Consider the following 23437-nt stretch of genomic DNA (forward strand, 5'->3'; position numbering starts at 1 on the left):
GGCACTAAGGGAACCCGGCCCTGCCCAGGCTGAGCCCGGCCCGGCTCTCAGGGAACGGGCCCATCCCGCGTACGGCGGTGCCGCGGCGCCACCTGCGGGCCTTGAGCCGCAACACTCACCCCTTACCTGCGTGTGATCGACATTTACGGGCAAACTCTGATCACACACAATTGGGTGAGGAGGCTGAAAGGAAACAGTCGCTCACTGGACATGTTCTTCTTCCTAGGAGACCGAAATGACGGCGTACAGGGACGCATATCCATATTTTGGGGGGCCTGGCCGTGCTACAGCCAGTCACAGCCCTTGGCTACAGGAAGGTAACACAACCTTTTCAGATCAATATTTATTTTCGATGTCTCGCTTTCATACTGAAACCCAGTTTCAGTTCCCAGAAAAATACATTTCAACACACAACAAGCATGTTTGTGTTTCAGACACAGCATCACCATGAAGCACTCAGAACAGTCCCCAAAGCCACCCCACCTGAGTGCCGGTGAGAGCATCTCTCAAAAGCAAGGGCTGGAGCACAGAAACACCTCTGGTAGCTTCAGAGGGGCCTCACACTACTCAGCAGGACCTTCCTTTCCAGGCCTGCTTGCAGAACAAGGGGTTTTGAAGTAAAGATGAAACTGTTTTGTTTGCAACGGAACAGCTGCTTTGTTTTGAACACAGTAGTCTTCATCTTAGAGCCATTTTATGAACGTAATTATTTGATTTAAAGGAAAAAAGAGGCATGCAGAACTCTAACTAATGCTGTTTCCATGTGTGAAACAAGGTTACTACCAAAGTGAAAATCCTTGCCTTCCTCCAGAGAAAAATACAGTAAAATTTGAAATATACTCTAAAAATTGCCATGAACAAAAAAGTCACAGTTTGTTCCTTTTCTTTTTGAAACACTTAAAAATAAAAATAGCATATTAATTTAATAATTAACATGCTACATTTTGTAAGGAGACCAAAATAATACACTTTTTCTTGGTACTAAGATACAGGAGGTAAAATATGGGATAAAATGTAACAGAACTACAGGTGGCCTGCACCTGGATGAATGGAAAATATTAGGTTTACCTGCTTTACTTCCTACAGTGGTTGCAATAAACAATGCTCAGCTGAATGAAATTAGCAAATGCATTTAAAAGGAACAGTCTCCCACAGCACATCTGGTCAAAAAAATGAATCCATGGACTAATATATAAAAGTGTAGTTTTAGCCTGAATACTGAACAGTTTGTTGCAGATTTACTGGAGTCATCCTGATTCCTTGAACATCGCTGGAATTCAGTCTCCCTGAGAGAATGTGTCCATGTTCCCTGAGGATGAACTTTTAGTAACATACTTTTCCAGATTTTCATTTTTGCAAATATCATCAGACTTCAGCAGATTCAGTATTTTAAGACAGAGCAATATTCTCTCATTTTGAATAGCCAATCTTGTGAATTCCGCAGTTTTGGAAAATTCTGGAGCTGGAGGCAGTGCTTGAAGCTGGTGTTCAACGAGCTGGGCTTGGTCCAGTGCTGTTATTGATAGTCGCTTCAGTTCTCCGTGATGCGGTAACGTTAGATGAGTCATTGATATGAGCTGTAAAAGGTGCTTACTCAGTTGTCTAACATGAGTCAACTTCTCTGCCCAAAAATTCACTTCTCCTTTATCAAACAGATAATCATCTTCTTCCTTAACAAAAAGAAAACCAACAGTGATTAGGAAATGACTTGTTGTTTCATAATAATGAGAAAATCATAAAAGATACAAAAGAGGATATATACAGAAACAGGTGTCACAGAACCGCTTCTTTATATTAAAAAGAAGGTAAAAATTCACATGCATTTTTTAAAGGTTCGGGAACTACTTTGTCAAAGAAATTTTACCTTCAAAAATCAGGCAGTTATGGTACAAGTCTTGGGAAACAGTGGAAGTAAATAGTAGTCCTAATCCTTAACATGTGCTTGAAACAGTCTTATATTTCACAGAGACCTCTCTGTAACCAGTATGGTAATTTGCTATATCATGGTGCTTTTTGAGTGGATTAAATGAAAAAGGAAAATTGTATCAGTCAGTGAAACTTAGAAAGGCATACCTAAACCACAGGCTTAAGAAAAGGTCCATAATATATTTCATGGGTCGTATTAATTGTCAAGAAACTTCTCAAAGATGTAGCTGGTCCTGCTCCTTCTGGTTTACCTTCCAGCATTATTTTGACTTTTACAGTCTTTTCAAGACAAAAAGAGCACAGCGTATTATATAGTATTACGCTTTACAGAACCAGCGTGGCGAAGTTCTTCTTTACAGAAATAATCCTTCTGAAGAGAGTAACTGATGTAAGCAAGGCTGTTTCATGTGCTGTGCAGAACCAATCATACGTAAGATGGCATAAAGTTACCAAATATTTAAATGCCAACTCTGGAAAAGCCAGCAGTTGGGAGAGCACTTTTCTTGAACACCAGATGTGCCTGGCACCCACAGCAGCAGATTAAATTCAAGGCAAGCCATCATCTGCAACAATACATTTCAGCCTCAAAATATTTCAGTCGACAATGACTTGTGAAGTAACTCTTGGTTTATTTCAATGTTTGCTTATTGATCTCTTTAGTTTTATGCTGATATTGCCAGGAAACAGGTATCAACCTCTATTTTTATTCTAAATATTATTCATGTGCATTTTTTTTTAAACTGTAAATCAGTTAATACTGCAGTAGTGATCATCAGGCTTCATCAAATGAGATGTTACATTCCATTCCTACCACAAGACTGCAGAAATGCAGTGCTTCCAACATGATATAGCAACTGGTTGTTAAAATTACCAGGGCTGAAGTCTCCGAATCTCTTTTCAGGTCGCTGTCTCCCAGCAGCCATTCCAGCAGGATCAGCACACCAGCATGGATCTCCCCCCACCACTGGAGCAGCTCACACAGTATGCCAAATGCTAAATCTAAGGCCATTGGAGCATTCACTATCCTAAGTGCAAACTCTGTTAAGAGAAAATATGTGTAAGAATACAGAGCAAGACCACAAACATTTTCAAATAAAATCAGCACAAAAATGATTTCTTGAAAACAGATGCTGAATTTATACAAACACATGCAGAATGACGAATTATACAGCAAATAAGTTAGATGAATGTTTACTTCTGTGCCACTTGGGGCCTTCCCTCAATTCCAAAATAATACATGAAGCAATTGAAAATGCTGATGCTTCATTTTTTCCCTCCCCATGTAGTGACATTTATTAATTTGGGTTTAAATATAAAATATGTCTGTTACAAATGTCTCAAGAGACAGTCCTGATCCTATTACATGGTGACTATTTTTACAAAACAACAGCTATGCCTTAGATCTGATTTGATATTTTCACTGGAACTCAAAACCTACAACACATGATATGTTTTTAAAGGGCTGGGATATAAAATGAATAATTATTTGGTGTGCAATCTCTTTATATATAAGACAGACATATATACGCACACATGTAAGAGAGATCAGGAACAAAGACAGGCTTAGAAAAGACGTTTGAGAAGGGAAAGGCAGACACTGTTTACAATATCATCACAGAGCTATAGTTATACCGTTTTTGGCACCATGCCAGAACTGTACACAAAGCCATCATCCACAGTGTATTTCTTAAACTTCCTTACTGGGCAGATGCTGTTTTGACTGTGTGGGTCCTAAGGCTGCCCTCAATAATAGAGGATATAAAAATGCCAGAAGTCTCATTTGCAGGAGAACTCCAACAACTGTGTTCACAGGTAGGAGTTTCACCACTTGTAACATTAATGCTTTTTTTTTTTAAGGAGATGAGGGAAGAGCACTGGAAGAGGAAGAGCTAATGAACAAGTCCCTGTAAAATCCCTATTACTGTAAAAAGGATTTGGGCAAAATTCATCCTTGTCCATAGTCACCAGCAAATGAAAAAATGTTCCCTGAATGGTCTGTCTTCTAAATAATGGTATCATAAGGACATGCCATTCTTGAAGGATGTAATTTGCAAGCAGTTAAGACAGCAGAGCCAGAACTATTTGGTAAAAATCCATATAGACATGGAAAGCAGACCTTACTTTTTGTGTCTGTCTGTACTTAAGCACTTCTCATGAAGCAAAACAACTACTGACATAAAAGAGGCACAACAGTGCAGCTGAGACCTATCCCTCACAACCCACTTTCAGAGCTGCAGCACAGACCTCTGTTCTGTAACCTGTCCCGAGGCCTCAGGCCAGCTGCAGGTTTCCTGGACTACATTGGCACAGACAAGAAACTCACAGTAAAACACCAGGATTCAGCAAACACGCATGCCAACGAATATGGAAATGCAGGAAACATCTCAGGGCAAAACAGACCAATGGAAAGATGGGTATGTGTTATTTGACAGACCAGGCAATGTACCGAGGACATTGGGGAGGATGAATTAGTATTTGAGACCATGAGGACAAAGGACCATAATACGGAAGGGAATGAAGGAGAAAGAACAGATGGTCCCTTCTTTATCCTGGAGTTAGATGAGGGTAAATGGAAATCTCCTTGAACAAGCAACAGGAAGGCAGGCAGTCAATCTCTTCATGACACTAATAATGTTACATATATAGTTTGTCTCTGCTGGACAGTAAAATCAAATGTTCAAATCTGCTTTCTTCATGTCAGGAATTATCACCGTATCAGGATATCCCTGAGCCTTGTCTGTGAGGGAGAGCTTGCAATGGTGCAATGCAACATTTCTTACAGGCAATGCATTTTTTTTAGGTATTATTTTTGCTGACATTTCCTTCCAGGAATTTCTTTGGGTTTGTGTGTTTGTTTTCTTTTGGTGTTTTTTTGTTTGTTTGTTTGTTTGTTTGTTTGTTTTAAAAACCCTTGCTTTCTCTACTGCTGTGCCCCATTTGGTACCAGTCTGATACTCTAAAGGATGGGCACGATGGTTGTCCTCTCTGTTTTGATTTGCTTAGGCTCAGGTAGAAAACAGTTTCATTCAAGTGCAGTAGGGACATCAGAAATACTAGCCATCCTCAGAGCTGGAAGAACAGAGATTAAAATGGAGTCTGGTGTTCTGAGCCTGAAACAAACATCTTGGTTATGAATGCTTACAAAATGGAACACTTTAAACCCAGCTCTTTTGAGTTCTGATGATCCTTCAGAATTTTATGGATGAATGCCTACAATTGTCAGTGTTTATATAAGATCTCTTGCTTGTGTCACTTTATTTATATTTGAATATTTAGCAAATTCAGGGATGCTGGGAGCTAACAGCCAAAAATGGTATTTCCCACTACTGAGTTTGCTGTTGCTTTGGAGGACCGATTATAGATACAACTGCTATTTTCTGGGGGCTTTCTCTTCCTTTTTAAGATTTAGACTCCTTAAGTATAAATACAGTGATGCTCTCTTTGTGAATGAGAATGCTGGACTACTGAGAAATGCACCAAGAAATAGACTTGGGCCTCTAATTCTGTTATTACATGAACATGCTGAAAACTACCAAGAGGTAGCAAAATAAGTAATGCTGAGGTCCTGCTTAGACTGAACTTGCTTGCTAGCAGTTTTTCAACAGCATGACACAGAGGAAAAGGCAGTTTTGTGGTCACAGATTATGGCAGTCTTGTAGAGAATCCTGCAAGTTGCAACAGAGGAAATGGCAAGTCTGGGGTTTTTTTGTTGCTGTTGTTGGTTTCTTTCTTCAAAGAAAAAAAGAGAAAAAATACAGGAAAAACATGTAAAGGCAGCATAGCACACAGTAAAAACATGAAGACTGAACACAGCACTGACCTAAAAGATGCCAACCACCCTTCTGTGAACTGCAGACACCATTTAACTGATCAACCAAACTCATGTGTCAGTTCTAACATTGAGACCAGAAAAAAACAAAGCAACATCACTCTGGTAATGCTAAAACTTAGGGTTCAAAAATTTGGGTAAGAGCCTGCATACCCTTGGCTTTGTGCTACAGAAGGCAGCACAGCAGTGTCCTGGTACTTAAGGTGTTGACACAGACTCAACAACAGATCCAAGTCTGGCAGATGAAGAATTTTCACTTCACCTGCCCATCCCATACCACTACTGCAGAGTGTCAGGAATGGCTCCAGAGTTTCTGAATTGCTTTCTTAGCTGCTGTTACTTACAGAACATACTGACAAAACCAGTTCACTCAAATTTGATGCTAGAATAGTTGAAGATTAGATTGTGGACTACCGATGCCACAAGGACAACAAAAGAGATGTAGCGTATCTTGGAGTGCTGAAGTAATACAAATGAATAACAGCAAGCAAAGTTATGTATATATATACCCAGGATTTAAGAGGTAAAAAATGCTTTCACAGGGGAAAATGTTCTATTGCTTTGATGACCCCTAGCTCTAAAAGTAACAGCCATGGATGCTGTAACCAAATACAGAATCTTTTAAGATACCCAAAAAGGTGTGTCTCTTCTAAAAATAAATGTGTCTTCACTGATGTATTAACTGCTTACAAGAACTGCTCCTCACATCATCACTGGCTTGCAAAAGCAAGGCTGATTTTCAAGAAACCACATATTACACACGATGCTGTGTTCATGACTCATGGTATGACTTCAGAGAGTGGTCTGAGCAAAATGGAAGTTCACCGGGGGCAAAAAGGGCAGGTGGCTCTCCATTCACCGCAGCTCCCTCAGGCCATAGGCCCCTGATGCTTACCTGGTAGCCAGCTCAGGCACTCTGCTGATCACCAGGCAAATTAAAGCTCAGAACAGCCAAATAGGCATTTGGCACACAACTTGGCGTGTGGGTTCTCCTGCTTGGCTGGCAAGCTGAGCTGGTTGCCCTGTAGTCAGAATTGGTATAGCTGGGGGAGGGAAGATCACAGGACAGCACGGGGAAGGAAAGAAGCCAAAGGGAGAGCGAGACCTCCCCGTTCAGCAAGCTGTTAGCCCAGGTCAGCTCTCATCCCAAACTTCCCCATCAGAGCCTTGCAAACAAAATGCTAACAGAGATTATTTAAATGACTGAGTATTAATAGACTTTCATAATATAACTAACTATTTAAAGTAACTGAATAAAAAAAATGTCAAATGACAGATTTACAGAAGTGGCTCACAGCTGATTATTGACACAGGAACTAAACCAGCAGAAATCGAACCTGGAGACATCTCTATTGCCGAACATTGAAAATACAGTAGAGCTCCTTTCACAACAGTTCTATAGACTATCAAAACTGTGTTAAAAATATAATTTTTTAAAATTCTGAAACATGCATATGATCCAATGTGTAAAAACATCACAAGCGAGATAAGCATCTTACTAAATAGGTAACTAACTACAGGGGCTAAAATACAAAAAATTCTCCATGACTTAAAACAAGTAGTTACAAGCAGAAGAATTAATTCTACTCATTGAAATGAAAAATAAAGATAAGAATCAGGTACTACGTGCTTTTTTTTCTAGGAATTGAATTTTCATAAAGGGAAAAGGGTTAAGTACTGCAAGTGTTTCAGTCTTTGTGAATCCACCCACTTAAAAATTAGACCTCCCACATACACATTCATATACTCCAAAAGCTTTGATCATGCCAGATGTAAATATTTCTTCTAGTAGCCTATTACGTGTCCTGCAACTATACAATTGTTCTCTGTTAAAGCCTCAGTGATATTATGGGGAACTGAAAGGATGTATTAAGAGCATATACACAGATTTTAAGGACAACCATAATAAAATACAGGCAAAATAGAAAAGCAGAACATATTCCTTGCCTAACACAGCATTTTGTAATTGGTTTTATACTGGGAATTGTTAACTAAAGTTCATTCTAGATCAAAGAGTAATGCAATTTTTGTAAACGCATACTGTGTTCAGAACCAACATAAAGAGAAGTAAAACTGCAAGGCAGCTTAGTGTAACAGCCCTGAGAGAAAGCCTCAGTGTACCAACAGCAAGGAAGTTTTCAAGGAAAAAATATAGGGTAAGTTCTTCCACTGAAACTACAGAAAGTATTTTGGGCAGACTATTTACCATCTGAACTGGTAAAATATTTTTTACTTTCTTGCACAAAGTGCTGTCTACCTACGTATAAACAATAATACATCACAATCAATATGGTACGTCATAACACCCTGATAAAATGAGGTAGTATTCTTGCTTCAAAAGGCAAGCATGGACATTTAAAGCAACAAAGATCACTCTTGACAAAACTGGGGATTTATCTCATGTTTTCTGATACATCACCATAACAAGATTCTGAGTATCAAGCAAGATATCAGGTTCCCATCCAATTGACAGCAGATTCAGCATCGCAGTCACAAATATCTGCAATATTAGATTTGCAAATGGAAATTTTCACCTAACCACTAATCACTTTTTGTTGTATTAAAGATTTTCTTCTTTTTAGTGTTCAGTAATAGTCAAGTTTGCCCCTACTCTCAACATATCAAATATAAGAGATCTGAGTGAGGCAGTGCCACAGATATATTTTTTACTTAAAATAATGTGCTTATGTATGGCTAGGCTTCACAAAATTTAAAAAAAAAAAAAAAAGAAATAAAACCCCACTGGCCCAACCCAAGAGTTAAAAGAGCTTAGAAACTGCATTTCTTATGTTGAAATAACCTGCTTATATGTTCTACCTTGAGGTACACAGGAATAGTGCAACTCCACTGCAAGTCAACACATAGGTGTCTTGCCACCAGAAAAACAACAGGGCAGAAGAAAAGCAGTAGCAGTACATAGAAAGCAAAGGGATGCTCATACCCACTCAGTCTCCATAAATAATATTAGAGTGCTATCACCTTTCTGGGCACTAAAATTAAAAGAGGAAAACTGAGAAGTAAAACAAAATGAAACAAACAAAAAAAAAGAGGAAGAAAATGTAGAAATGGTAACTGTTGTATCTGGATAGTTGGCAGATGGTTCTTGCAATTGCACTGTGTCAATTTAAGTTACAAACATCAAACTTTCCACTTTTTAAAATGACCATTTATGTAAAATCTAATATATAAGCAGATTCCTTTTCATAGTGTTTCATAAAATCAAAGGCATTAGATCATTTCTATCCTCTCGAGAAATAGTCCCTAGATGACGTACAACCACTTCATCTGTTTTCCATTTCCCTGCCTGAGTCTGTTTTATAGCCATGCTTTCTCAGGATGACTTTAAAAAGAGGCCCTTCCTGACATCACCCAACACGATGTCAAAACACAACACCATTACAAAACAAACTAATCAAAACTAATTTCTTAATAGTTGCAGTCTCTGAGTAGAGTGGCAGTGATGCTGCTCTCAGCTTTGACCTTGATTATAAACAGATCTGAGTTAATAACATGTCTGATTATGATGGAAACTTACAGCTCAAGACTGAGCAGAAAATTAAAGTCCCTTCTTGAGCAAAAAAGCACACACATATTCATCTTTTCAAGCCCTTTTTGGAATGTGAACTGAACAATATTTTTCAACTCAGAAACTATATTTTTTCCCTTTTTAAATATATATATATATATATATGAATACATAAGCTTTTCCCATGTGAGCCATGCCTTCTGTACACAAAGGGTTTTATTACAAAACAACCACAGCTCACAGATCTGTCAGAGGAAATGAGCATTTGGACTTTACCACTTACATTACTGTTTTTGCAGAACCTCTCCCCCAAAGCCATGTTCCAATTTAAATAGCAATACCCCCTGCCTAAACCCACTCATGCTTTTCCTTTTGAAAAGGTAAAAATACTATTCAGCTAATTATTTAAAACACTGCCAATGAGAACATACATTTTTTAACTCAAATTGTGTATTTATTGGAAAAAATTAAGATAAATACAGTTTTAAAACCAGTATCACTAGAACTAAATACTCTTGTTATTAGCATGTTTCAACTATACATAACTTTTTGCTTAGCTCTGATAAAGGTTACTGAATGTGAGTGAATGAGATGTAGATTACAGCTCTGCTGTAGGAATACAGGAGACACATCTACCTCTGTATCACAGCTGGAATTTCAGAATAACATCTGTGGAATGCTGGTAAAAGGTTTGTTATTTAAAGGATAAAGGAATAAGGAAACGGTGGGTAATCAATATAGACAACTGCAAAAATTCTTCTCCTTCAATACCTGTAAACCAGTATAATTTGGGCAGAAAACTCAAAAAAGCCCCACCAAACTATTTTAAAAGCAGTAATAGAAAGGCACACTTTCCTTTATTGCTATGGAGTCACAGCCATGACCATCACAACTTGCATAAGAAGCCTATCAAGATCTGTAAGCCGCTGTCCTGTTTACTCAATTGCAATTAAAACGCTGATAAGAAAAACACATTTAATAGATTATTCACATGAACACTCCATTTAACATTTACTATTTCCAGACTCCAGCACTGAGCACATACAATAATTTTCCATGTATTCTTTCTTAATTTTTCAAGCGTGACCTTTACATAACAGTGCCACTGAGTAATTAATAGAGCTAAATGAAGCACTGTCAGTAAATAATCAGTAGCCAGTCTTTGATGGATGAGCTGATTCTAATTCAGTCCATTCACTTTCAACTTTAATTAGTGGCATTGTATTCTAGAAAGCAAACAGTTCTTTCATCCATGTGATGATCTAACCTTGTCTAAGTGGGCTGAGAACAACTTGTAAGGTGTTGACATAAATTTGGGAATACAAAGTAAAAAATCACAGTGCTTACACATTTTTATATTATCTAATTCTTCAGAAAGAAGTAACATAAAGTGCCCCCTGCAAAAGCCACTGATTTTAACAAGTGCCATACACACCAATAAATCTTGCTAAGACAGTTAGGAGTCTCAATGCAAAAGTTCTCTCTCCTTTTTCTTTAATTAAATCAACTGATCTGAATTACTAAGTGCATGTTGGTGGATTTTTTGCAAGACACAAATACAGGCATAAAAATGCTATGTATTTCTACACAAGTACTGATACAACACTAAACCTTCTTGGTGCTATAACCCTTGTTCTAGATGCATGCTTGACTCAGCTGATGACAACTGCTAAGCAAACTCTTCACTTCTGAATTACTAGAATTTAGAGTAGTTTTAGATTACTGAAAAATTTTCTAATTTTCAAGGCCACTTGGGTTACAACATGCTTTGATCTTGTTCTACATTTTCTCCTGAATGACAGTTTACATTGGTATTTCCCATCCTTCTTCCAGCAGTTCTATCTAAAGGGTGGGATAAGGCAGAGTTGCAGATTCCTGAAAACTGTGGCTGTTGAGCACACCTGAGCAGAGACCTGCTAACTTACTACAAAACATCTGATTCCACTGTATGTGTGACTTACTGAATGAAGGTATTTTCGAGCAGAATAGCAAAAAAGCAACTTGGGAACCTCAGTCGTCGTATCTGTTCTGATATCGTATAATGAAATTGTATGGGGAGAAACTGTTTTTAAGATGGTTTATATTTATTTTTTATCTTTGTTTCATATTACTTATTAAAAAAGGGTGACATTCAAAATGAAATGGCTACACAGCTGTTCTTATGGAAAGTGCCATAAATATTTTGTATAATAATTTATGCCAAAATTTTCATGATGCAGTCTCAGCTTCCTTACTAGCCATTTCCTCACCATGTAAGAGAATACTGTGGGGCCTCTGGTGGTCTAGTGGTTAGAGTGTCTGACTCTCACCGCTGCGACCCGGGTTCGATTCCCGGCCCCCTGGGCAGGTGGAGCTCGTCAGCCGTGGAAGGCAATCCACCTAAGAGAAGGTCACTCTAAACAAACCTACATCCTGGGGACCTCACTGCCACTGTCCAAGCTTTGCTCGGCCCCGGCAGATGAACCTCAGGACTAAAGGGTGGGCTCAGTTCAGCGCACGCTGTGTCTCACCTAAAAATCCACTGCGCAGGCTGGAAGGGTTAATGACCTTTCCCAAATCTTCGCTCACGAAGACTGGCCATTTATTTAAGAGAATACTCTAAAGAGCAAAACCCCACAGAAATTGCTCACCATATGAACACTTGATAAAACCAACCCCAACCACCCTTACAAGCTTCCAATATAATTCAGAGTGTCTGTCTTATTCAGATGCTTTCTAAAGGTTGAAACTTGTGTGTGTCAAGGACAGCTCACATTATTTTTATCTTTTTCTTGACAAATATGTACACAGATACACAACGTTATGAAAATATAATTAAGTTTGCAAACACACGGTAATTTGAGAAGCTACCAGGACCACAAAACATTCACAATACAAGGGATTAGTACAAGTGACCAAGAGAACATTCTTCTGTTTTTTCTGCCAAGACCAAAATGCCTTCCAATGCCTGCTGCAAGTTGATTTCTATGCAGTATAGTATGATCTGTTGTACAAAGTTTTCTGACATTACAGCAAAAGAAGTCAGCCTGACTCTCAAACTATGGTCTTACAGACAAGCAGATGCTGCCAGGGACCTCCTATTCAACAATTCAGTGACTACAGATCACTCAAGGACAGTGATCTAAGGAGAACTTAGGGGCAGTTTTCCTGCAAGTGTCTAACAGGTAAACAGCCACAAGCCTCAATCAGGAATGGAAAATATCTTATCTCTGAAATTTTTTTCAAGAACATTTTCTCTCCATGAGAGAACCTTTGCTCTTTTTACTGGGAAGATGATGCACCAATGATTTCAATTTCACTTGAGAGTGAATTAGTTTCTGGCCCTTCTTTCAGAAATGACGCATACATATTCCTCACTCTACTAACAAAAGTCTTGATCAAAATAAAGGTTTGGTGATCCTTATCACCCTAGTGAGGCTGAGGCATTTCTAGAATCAGGACTCAATGTTTCTTCCCAAGAAGATATTGACATTAAAGAGATCCCAAGGAGCTGTTCTCCTCCTTTTTCCTTCACAGCTCTTGCCACCTAGGTGACTTCTGGATTTTGCACCTTCAGCGACCCAGGATACTTCCATTTACATGGGCAGGTCCACACCTATTTGGAAATCACATCACTTACTTATATCTCTCTTACTGAAACACCTGAGGCTCTGGCATTTCCATACAACTGCAGTCTAAATGCATACCAGCTGGCTTAAGACTTGCTAGGAAGCTTCTAGCTGTCATCAGGGCATCCTCTAGCAGGCTCCAAGAGAGTTGGATGGTATGCATCCATCCCAGACCTCTGGGGGGTGGCTACCTGCAACTTCATCTGCATCTTCAGCAGACACACCACAATTCTGGAGGCCTCGGCACACTCAGGTGGATCAGTAAATTGTAACATGGTTTGTATGAATTACTTTGAGGCCTTCTTCCAAGTAAATTTACAGAAGGAGCAGAACCTGCTTAGTCTTGCATAAAATGTAAATATATATACACAGACTCTTTGACTGATAAATAGTATTCAATCAGTAACCAGAGTTCTTCAACAGAAAGTCTAACACAGATACCAATATACTTATCTAATAGAGATTTTACATTTGTCTTTTCCATTTCCTTCAAAGCCCTTTGAGGAATTGGTTTGTGCCTCTTCAACTGAGAAGGAACTAAGATAGTGCTGTGAATGCTCTCCCCAGTGTGCTGAATATAAGTGCTCTTTGCACAAGACACCACAAAATTTAAAACATTAGTGTCTCACATAGTAATGCAGATATGAACTATGCAACACCAGGGACTTCCCCACCATAGGGAAGAAAACTCTCCTTCTATTTTCTACGCATTTAATAAATGGCTTTGACCTCTCTTATTCAAAATATTCCAAAATATTCCAAATAGGCAGAGAAGACAGAATGGCTAAGTAACCTGTGACTCTCAGTCATTCATCGTGATATGGAGTGCTTCATAAATCACTTGCATTTAGAACGATGTACACGGAAAGAAGGAATGGCACTATCTATTCTGCAGACAGAGTAGACAGTCATGAAGATTAAAAAATTTGGACTGGTTTTATGTCTGATCTGAGACCTGTTTCACTGAGGAGTCAGCACCCCATAATGCTTTAATATTCAAAATGCATTTCCCTCTGGCTTCAGCTGTGTGTGCTCTGAACTCCTGCAAATCATGCCCGCAAGGTATCCAGCTAAGCATTCGGCAAAGTAGTGACCTCCTTTCCAAACTCTGCTTGGAATGACTTGCTTACCTGCACAAAACAGCTCTCTGGGAGAGGCAGGGACAGAATGCAAATCACGAGAGCAAAACTAAATAGCTTTGACATGTCCCTTCTTGTGATCCTGATCTTACTTCTTTATCACATTCAACTTGCAACTGAGGCAGTAGTACTGTTGGAGATGATAGTTTCCTATACTGTATGTTCCTGATTCATCACCAGAGCTGCACTGTCTAATGAATTATGAAAGAACTTCTGTAAAAAAACCCAATAGTGATAGTGTAATTTATCCTTGCTTCTCCATACATGCAGCAGTACAAGGTTGAATTAAAGTTGGATTTCCTAACGTTTGGATATTTGACCTTGCAATCTTCCAAATATTCTTGGTGTGGGGAAAGATGGGAGGAGCAAGATGGCAACATATATGTGTAATTTGTCAAGTTTCAAGAAAACAAAAAGAAATCTATACCTTACCCAAATAATGCGACATTTTATTGACTCTCATGCATCAGAAAAGTAGTGAAGCCACAAGGCTGACCACTTGAAACTAATGAAATGATAGGAAATGGTAGCACCTGTGGAGGTGGGAGGTATATCCATAGCACTGCTCCAGTGTCTTCTACCTAGCCCCAGTCACCAGACTCCATGGTATCTCAATATAGGTCTCGATGTCTTGACGAGCTAAACCCTGAGTCTGACACTTGGCCTCACGACTACCTCCAGTCACAGTGTCCCAAAACACAGGAAAGTGTTCTGCTTTATCTTCTTTGTCCATTCTGCTTCTTTCATACATTCTTTCTCTTTTGAATGTTTCAAAAGCCTCTCTCATTATGTCTTTCACCAAAGAACTTTTTCCTCCTTTCTCCTCCAGTATGCCCACCTCTCACACCGACAAGAGCGAGTCTCCTCCCCTGACCAGATTGAGTAGCACCTCTAGATCCCTTACTCTCATCATTTCAGCTTGACTCCTTCAGCAGTCAACCAAATTTTTCTAATTTACCCTCTCCCCCTTCTCTAACTATCTTAACCACTTTTCAGAAGTGATGACTCATCTCCCCCCATTTTGCTGACCACTCAGAAGTATTACAGAAAGCACAAGAGTTTTTATTTAAAGTATCTGAACACAGTCTGGACCAGAGCTACCTACAGCCATGGCTGTACAGTCCTTGTGAGGCAATGTTCCCAGCACAGAGCATCCTCAGTAGCCCTGCTCAGAATACAGGTAAAAAATGTCAGGAGTAGAGAAATTTAAGCTGCTTAGTGAACACAAGAATCTTTGGAGGTTTTAGCTTTTAGGCTCCTTTCACTCTCTATTGTGTATATATCTACCTGTACTGAAAACTATAGCATTTTATAATCCTATTTCTCAGCCAAATTTGTACATATTTTACCAAAAATGTCCTGCATATCCAAAGCATACCTGTGTAACAGCATTAAAAGAAAAGGCCTTAAAATTTTTTTATAGCCTGCGCAAATATAGCATTTTCTTCTAATTTCCTGTGTAGAATCATGTCTATGGTAACAAAAATCAAATAATTAAAGTTTACAAAAATACAGTATAGAGAAAACTCAGTACCAACTAGTAAGGATTAACATGAGTAGCTGAAAACCAGGATTTTATACTGAAAAGTGTTAGGCAACCCTAACAACAGCCCATCAACCCTCCATATAAAAATATTCAGTTCACACAATTTAATTTACAAAACAAATTACAAAGAGAATGAGACGGAAAAGCAGAAGGCAGTAAGTTTACAGAGGTCAATTCAAGATCTGTTGAAAAGGTGCAAGAACCACAGAGGATGAAGTGTGAGGGCAGGTAGAAATGAAGGGAGCACTCAGTGCATAGAAAAGAATAACTCTGGTATAGTTTATTAAACTAGACTGGCAATCTGAAAAAATAAACAACATCAAAGGGATGTTTTTCCCATTTTTAAACAAAATAAGGAAATCAGGAGGCATGTTTCTGTGTATGTGTTTTCTACAACAACTGGTCCAGCTGCAAAATTTCAATCCAGACTGACAAAAAGGACAAGGGAATCTGAAATATTAAGTCTTGTTTCTATGAAACTAGCCAGCTGGGTAAAGAAAAAGGCATACTGCTGTCATGCCTAGTGAAAGGCTGAAACTTCAGTCATCAGACATGAGAAAATCCACTTATCTGCGAAACAAATCCATGAAAAAAACCCCACCAAACTCCAAGCTTCCTTCACTTCACAGCACAAGGAACTTTTGTTCCTTTTTTTCTTTTAATTAAATAATGCCATTTGAAGTTACAGTCCACATTGTGACTGTAACATATGTCTTTAACATAAAGACTCTTTCTGTCTTTAACATCTTATTTTTCATCTGCATGTTTCAAACAAGTTTCCTTCAGGAAAGGCCATATTCTGCTTCACCTTGCCATGGACAGCACTAGTTGAGCCTTCATCACTAATTGTGAGATTCAAGTAAAATCCTCTAATTTGGAGAATTTACCTTTATTCTGTGACAGCCTCCTGCAGTGGCACCCGTATGATCACAGTAAAATTCAAAATACATTGCAAATGAAGGGAACTGACAAGCAAGGGCTGCCTGTATTGTCTCTACTGCTTCTATGAATGTGAAACAAAACCACTGTTTGTTCTACAGATCAGAACATAAAAGAATTCAGTTTGTATATGTAAGTACTACTTCACCCTGAGATCTCTTTATCCCTAGGTTCTCCTCACATCCCACTTTATTTGCACTCCAAAGTTTCCTTCAGGAAAGGCCATATTCTGCTTCACCTTGCCATGGACAGCACTAGTTGAGCCTTCATCACTAATTGTGAGATTCAAGTAAAATCCTCTAATTTGGAGAATTTACCTTTATTCTGTGACAGCCTCCTGCAGTGGCACCCGTATGATCACAGTAAAATTCAAAATACATTGCAAATGAAGGGAACTGACAAGCAAGGGCTGCCTGTATTGTCTCTACTGCTTCTATGAATGTGAAACAAAACCACTGTTTGTTCTACAGATCAGAACATAAAAGAATTCAGTTTGTATATGTAAGTACTACTTCACCCTGAGATCTCTTTATCCCTAGGTTCTCCTCACATCCCACTTTATTTGCACTCCAAGGTCTGTGCTGACCTTGCACTAGGGGAGCAGGAAGTCACTGGCTGCAAAGTATCAAATCACCTGTATTTTGGTATATAACCTGAAAGACTATTTCCTACCTGAGTATGATTTTGCCTAATCTACCCAACAAAAGTTTCTTTCACAGAATCATTACAGTTGGAAAAGACCTCTGGAGATCACCTAATCCAATGCCCAAGGAGGTTGCTTTAGGAGATGGAAATCAATATTGAGAACATCTTTTCTGAAAGGCTCTTCATTAACAGAGTTTATTAGATCCTAATGCTACTGGGCTTCAGAGAACATGGCACACACCTATTTTCCTGATGTTTCTGAGAGGTGGTGGTGATGGAATATGGTATGTTAGTATACTATACTGCAAGATTTACTGGAATAATTTATATTTGGGGAATTTGAATTAATGAAGAAAGATATTTTGGAAATTCAATTCTTAGTTGTGCTTCTTAATGCCTGTACATTAGACAGTGAGGTTTCAGTAAGTACAAGCAAATTAAAAAAAAAAAAAATTAAAAATATCTATCTTCTGCTGTTTATAGCAAAAGTAGGTTAGGTTGAGCACCTAAATGTAACGATCTACAGTCCTAAAGGTCTAGTATTACAATATACAGATTCTGGAATTAGGGAAGGTTGGTTTTGTTTCGGTATGAGCTTGTAAGCACAGCAAAGAGAAGTCTAAAAGTGTAACTGTGGTCTTCAACACCAACATGAAATCAGCCTGTGTGTGTCTGCCCATGCGGGAAAGTAAAAGGGTAATTAACATAGTACACAAAAAAAATGAATGGGTTTTATTAGTCCTGGTAACAAGATATTGTAAGTCTAAGCTTCACTGTGATCAAGCCAAGTGCATAAGTTAATCAAGACCTTCACTAAAGCATTTCTGTTAACACTTTCATCTTACCAGTGGGAATTATTTATAAAACGGTTTTCCACTGCCAGCATGACAAGGTGATCATTAACACAGCACAGACCATGTGAAGGAACAAAATTAAAAACATGCAAAAGTGGCATTACACTGGTACTGTAAGCAGCTGCCATAAATAATTCTGCTCCTCAAGGTGATTTCAACAGTCTTGCTCTAAATCTAATAAATCAAAAGCCCTTTATAAAAACTCTAATTCTCAAAATTTAAATTTCTAGCCTTCCCAGTGATGTTTAACTTTACCTTCTCATGCATGAGAAATCGATTTGTTCAACCAAGCCAGTTCCGAGTTCCCCTTGTAAGAGTTCATTTGGAAGTGATTACAGAAAAAAAGAGACGTTGAGTTTTACACATCTTAGGTTTTGAAGTAAGAGCCCATTGTGTCCCATAACTGTTTCCCACCCCCACCATCAACACACCAGGAATTAAAGAGAGCAAATCAATGGGAAGGCCGTGACGCAGGGAATCAGTAATACAACAAAACCAACATCCATTCTAGGGTGCTGCTTTGACTGTGGCACAGGTAGGTACTATCTTGGTCATTAAAAATTCTGAATGCTGACTTACATGAAAACAAGGTGGTGGTTTAGGTTAGTTTGCAAAGGTATTTATATTCTCTACCTCATGCCCACCCACAAAACACAAATTAAATTCTGTGTGCAAAAATCTGCTTGCAGAAATGTATCATCATCTCCTCAATTCTTGGTGAAATACCTCTAGATGCAAAACGTTACAAATAAGTATCGATATCCTACATGCTTCTGTAAGTAAGACATTTACCAAAAGTAAATTTATTATTTCCCATAGAGCACTATACATGCACTTCTTAGCAGACATTTCTGTATTCTTTCTGTGAATAATACAGATATTTAAATTGACATTTCCTATATTTAGTTCATATATGAACCGTTTACAAACTAGATGTCTACAGTACTGAAACAGACTTTTAAAGTTTTGCACATTTTGGACTATGAGGTAACGAGGGTATGGAAATAATTCACTGAAAACTCGTAAAATTTAGCAAGTTCTCCAGCCCATCACATGATTTGTGCATGCATTCCATCTCAGCCTTTACAAAGAATGCCATGTGTGTAGGGATGTGCTTACCCAGGGCTCTCCCAAATCTTTCCCTTCAGAACTTCCAGCATACAGTACTCAACTGCTCTGTACATGAAGTTAATATTCAGGATACCAAAAACATCAGAGGTTTTGGATATGCTGGTCCATAACCATTTGAATTTCTGCATCTTAAATTGTCCTAGGAGGAGGGGGATAGTTGCAGACTATGGGCAACTAAAGCCTTTTTGTGCACAGTCCTAGTTAGAATAGCACCCTATTTGTTCCAGCTTTCACTTGGGCCAGGTAACAAATGATTAAAAAGTTACCACTAACTTCCATATCCTGAATTTTAACTATATCTAACCCCTGGTTGGATGCTCCGAGAAAGTGAGCTCCATATGAAATTAAATTATTTTCTTTTAATTTGTACGCAACTCCCTTTAATTCCTTCAATGTTCTTCTTTCCCTTTTCTTAATTCTCAATCATTAAACAATTCTTCTTGAAGTAACAGGATTTCTTTTCTATTGTTGCTTGGCTATTTTTCAATACAATGTAGATAAAAAAAATTTTTTATAATAACTGTCCCTCACATCAAACTGCTCAGATCTGTAGCCATTGATCTTTCCAAAAGAAATCTCTTGGGACAGCTTTACCCTTTCACAGCAGCACTGAAACAGAAGGAGCAGTGTTAATAAAAGAACTGCAGCAACTGGTCAGCAAAACAATGCAATTTGTGCCCAGACTTCATTTTTACAGATAAAGGACAAGCTACAGCATTGTTAGTGAAAATTTCATTTCACTTTTTCTAACTGATAAAATTGGAGTCCATTTATTCAAATAATACATTTGAACCTTGGTATAACAAGAGCTGAATACAGTGGCAAAACGTCATACAGACTATAGGCCAGGTCCTGCAACCTTCATATATCTCAGAACCTCTATTATGTCTCTAAATCTGTTAAAATAATATTTCACAAGTCTAAATATGCTTAAAAAGCTGAACATTCTTCTTGATTCTTAGCATGCCCACAATTAGCAATGCAGAATGCCACCTACAAAAAGCAAACAAGAAACCAAACCAACAAAAAATCTACTACAACTCTTCATGACCTATAGGGTGGATAATACAATTTTTTCCCCCTGGCCTTCCCTGACATTCTTTCACACTCCTGAGGAACAGAGTACTTTTGCTCCAAAGCATTGGCTCTTCTGCACTTCCAGCTTGTTTAGAGAAAGCACGAAATAGCTCTATTCAGAAGACTATGATCAGCCCTTCAGTTTTTGCTTACTCCTGCAGAGGCTGACTGCATAATTTACTGTCCTGGTTTGCAAAACTATTTTTTCAATGAATATAATTAGGAGTGCTGCTTACTTTTTCTATAATTAATCAGGAGTAAAAAGCAATGCAATAAAAGAAACAAAGAGATTTTTTTTAACACTAACATACCATAGTTCTCTCTCAGAAATAAAGTGAAATGCTTTAAAAGAAAAAGATGATCAACAATGGTGCTATTTTGCTTATAGCAAAAGGGCACACACTTGTTAAGCTAACAGGAACAACACTTTTACAGCATATATCAGAAAATCTGGTTTCATAAGCTTAGAAAGTTTCATAAAAAAACTGCAGGAGAGTGTGAATTCACTTTGGCTTTAAGTCAATGCTTCTTCATTATTATTTTACTCAAACACAAAGACTCCAAGTTTAGGAGGTAAGCTGTGGACAGCCTTTCCCTACAATGGCATCAGAAAGAAAAAAAAAAGGCAGTCAACATATTCAACGATGGGTCCCTGGGCCCAAAGGTAATAACTAAATATTTAAGCCATATTTCCAGCCAACTGAAAATGTCCTCTGTATCTAAGGACAACAGTTAAACACTATTCAAGAGTCACCATTAAACAATGAAACAATCATACTACAAATGCAATTTTGAAGACCTAATTACTTCCCAATCAGATTTTCCAAAGGTTTTCATAAGAATAGGAGGTATTTTTAGGATATAAAACTAGAATGTCAGGTATAACAGAAATATTACTACAAATACACAAAATATACCTGTTAGCATGAAAATATGATCCAACTAGGCTGCATGTCAAATACGCTCCTGAAACAGCCCTAAATTTATTCTAACAGAGAGACCAGATGAATTCATTTACACTCCTAGACCTCAATTCTTTCATCCTTGCGACTGACCTGTAATTGTTACCTTCTTAGAACTATTACCACAGATGTAAAAAAACCCCAAATTACAGCTTCTAGCCACAGTAAGTATTTCATAATCTCTACCACGTGTCATTTTGCTTTCTGGAACAAACTTCTTAAATATAAGGTCATCATAGTCATCAGGTAGTCACCAAATAGCACAGGTATTTACCACTTATTTAGTTTGCCAGGATTTAAATGGCCATCATTACACATTTGTCTCTCTGCATAAATCCTACTCTGTGTGCGTGCATAAGGAAGTACTGACCATTAAAAGCACAGAAGGGAAAAAAAGATGCAGCCAGAGGCAGGGTCCCTTAAGCAGAAGGCTCAACATTCAACATTTTCAGAACTCTCTCCTTTTTCTGTGTGAACCCTATTCTACTTACGATCCTATAATTACAGATAGCTTAAGTATGTTATCAGTGATGTTACCTTCCACGGTTTACACTACTTTTCAGTAACATCTAGTGCTCTTCACCGTGCAGAGTGTTCTAGTAATTCTCAGCAGAGCACCCGCTGCCTCCCTCACTTGGGCCCGCTTCAGAGGATTCCCAGAATACACACACAGCTGTTTGACCTTCCTCCTGTCCTCAACATGCCTTATCTAATGCAACTGAAGAGATGTCATCACCTTACAGTGTCTCTGAATACAAAGTCCTACACTATGTTTGAATATAATACCACAAACTGCCGCCACTACTTTACACCTCTCCACTCAGGCCTCAAGTACTGCTTATAACACAGACTATCACATAGATTCCATGCATAAGCTTTTGAAAGTAAACTTAATTTCTAGAAAATCATCTCATTCTGCAACAGGAGCAGCTCTGCTCTGCTCCTGTGATTTTTTGTTGCTTTTGACTGTATCAAAACTTTTCCATACTCTCTTCTGCTTCTGCCTGGATGGATCTTGTCTATGTCTATTCTTCTTTCTACTGCTTAAAGGCCATTTGGATAAATGCCACCTCCCATTTAAACCCTAACATACTGTTCTTTCATAGCAGGCTTAGAAATCCAGTTCTGTTTAGTGAGCTGCACATCTAGTTACCAGAATGCAGTTATCAAGAGTACTCACAAAGCAGAAGAAATCCTTGAGCTGATTCTAGAAAAAAATTTCATTAACCTTCCTTCCACTTGTCCCCGATACAAGGAACATAAACATATTTTGGCTAATATGATTAGCAGGTTTCCATTAGTAACCCAGACCACACTATGAGAACTTCTGGACCGTTCCCAAGCACCCATGGCATCTCACAATACCTGACTGGGAGATTTTTCTGACCAACAGATTCCAAAATTATAAGCACCTCTCAAGATAGCCTGAAAATCATGGATGGCAATAAGCACTTTTTAAATGCTCTTTCCAACTGGCTGTTTTTTCCTACCCAGTGCGTTAGGAAGGATCTGAAATTGACCCATTTTTAGGAAGCTCTTAACTTTCCACACCACAGCAGCTGTATCATAGCAAGTCACATATCTAGAATGAAAATGTTCAGTCTTCTGTATGCAGCTGTAGCAACCCATCCACAGCACTGCCAACCAACCTCCATTCTCAAGCTGGCTAGTGGAAGAGCTCCGGGCACTTTCAGCACAGCTCTTTCTACAGTCAGGTTCTGACTTTGTGCTTTTTGTAAACCCCCCCATCAAACTGCTAAATAGAGAAGAAATTCAAATCTCAGAATAGAGAAGAAAATGCACAAGTCTGACTTCAATCAAGCAAAGGAAATCTATCACCTACAATCCTGCCACAGACTCCAGTTAATGCATCCTTAAACCAGTTTGCATGCAGATCCCTAGTTTATGTTTGGGCAATTACCACTTATTCCTCAAAGCCAGACAGCTGGCAGAACTGGTTTTAAGACCCACAACTGAAGGAGCTGTCTGGGGCCTCAGAGGCCTATTAGCCTAACCTGAACATCAGGGCAAGTCACCTAGTGCATGAGAAAAGCTGAACCCTACACATTAATCTTTGTCCAGGATCAGAGTAACCTGACATTTCTTTTATTCACCACAGTCCTCCTATTTGCCTCACTGGAAGGTTATGCCAGTACAGAAGCAGAGCAAAAAGTGGTCAATCTGAACCCTAGTTTGGCAAGAGGATGAACACACTAGTCACATGAAAAGGAGAGTTCTGAACAGATTGTTAACAT

General features: G+C 38.5%; 1 protein-coding gene across 1 annotated transcript in view; it reads right to left on the reverse strand.

The window, feature by feature from the left end:
* Positions 1 to 328: 328 nt before the first annotated feature.
* Positions 329 to 23437, reverse strand: part of THADA (THADA armadillo repeat containing) — a 160666-nt gene continuing 137557 nt past the window's right edge. The window contains exons 37-38 of the mRNA XM_039386956.1: positions 2798 to 2964; positions 329 to 1670 (exon numbers count right to left, since the gene is read on the reverse strand). Of these exons, the coding sequence (XP_039242890.1) occupies positions 1278 to 1670; positions 2798 to 2964 (560 nt within the window). The 3' untranslated portion in view covers positions 329 to 1277. The remainder of the gene's footprint in view (positions 1671 to 2797; positions 2965 to 23437) is intronic.

Source organism: Pipra filicauda, unplaced genomic scaffold (genome assembly GCF_003945595.2).
Source record: "Pipra filicauda isolate LSUMZ 115617 unplaced genomic scaffold, ASM394559v2 scaffold51_size4534324_pilon, whole genome shotgun sequence".
Lineage (NCBI taxonomy): Eukaryota > Metazoa > Chordata > Aves > Passeriformes > Pipridae > Pipra > Pipra filicauda.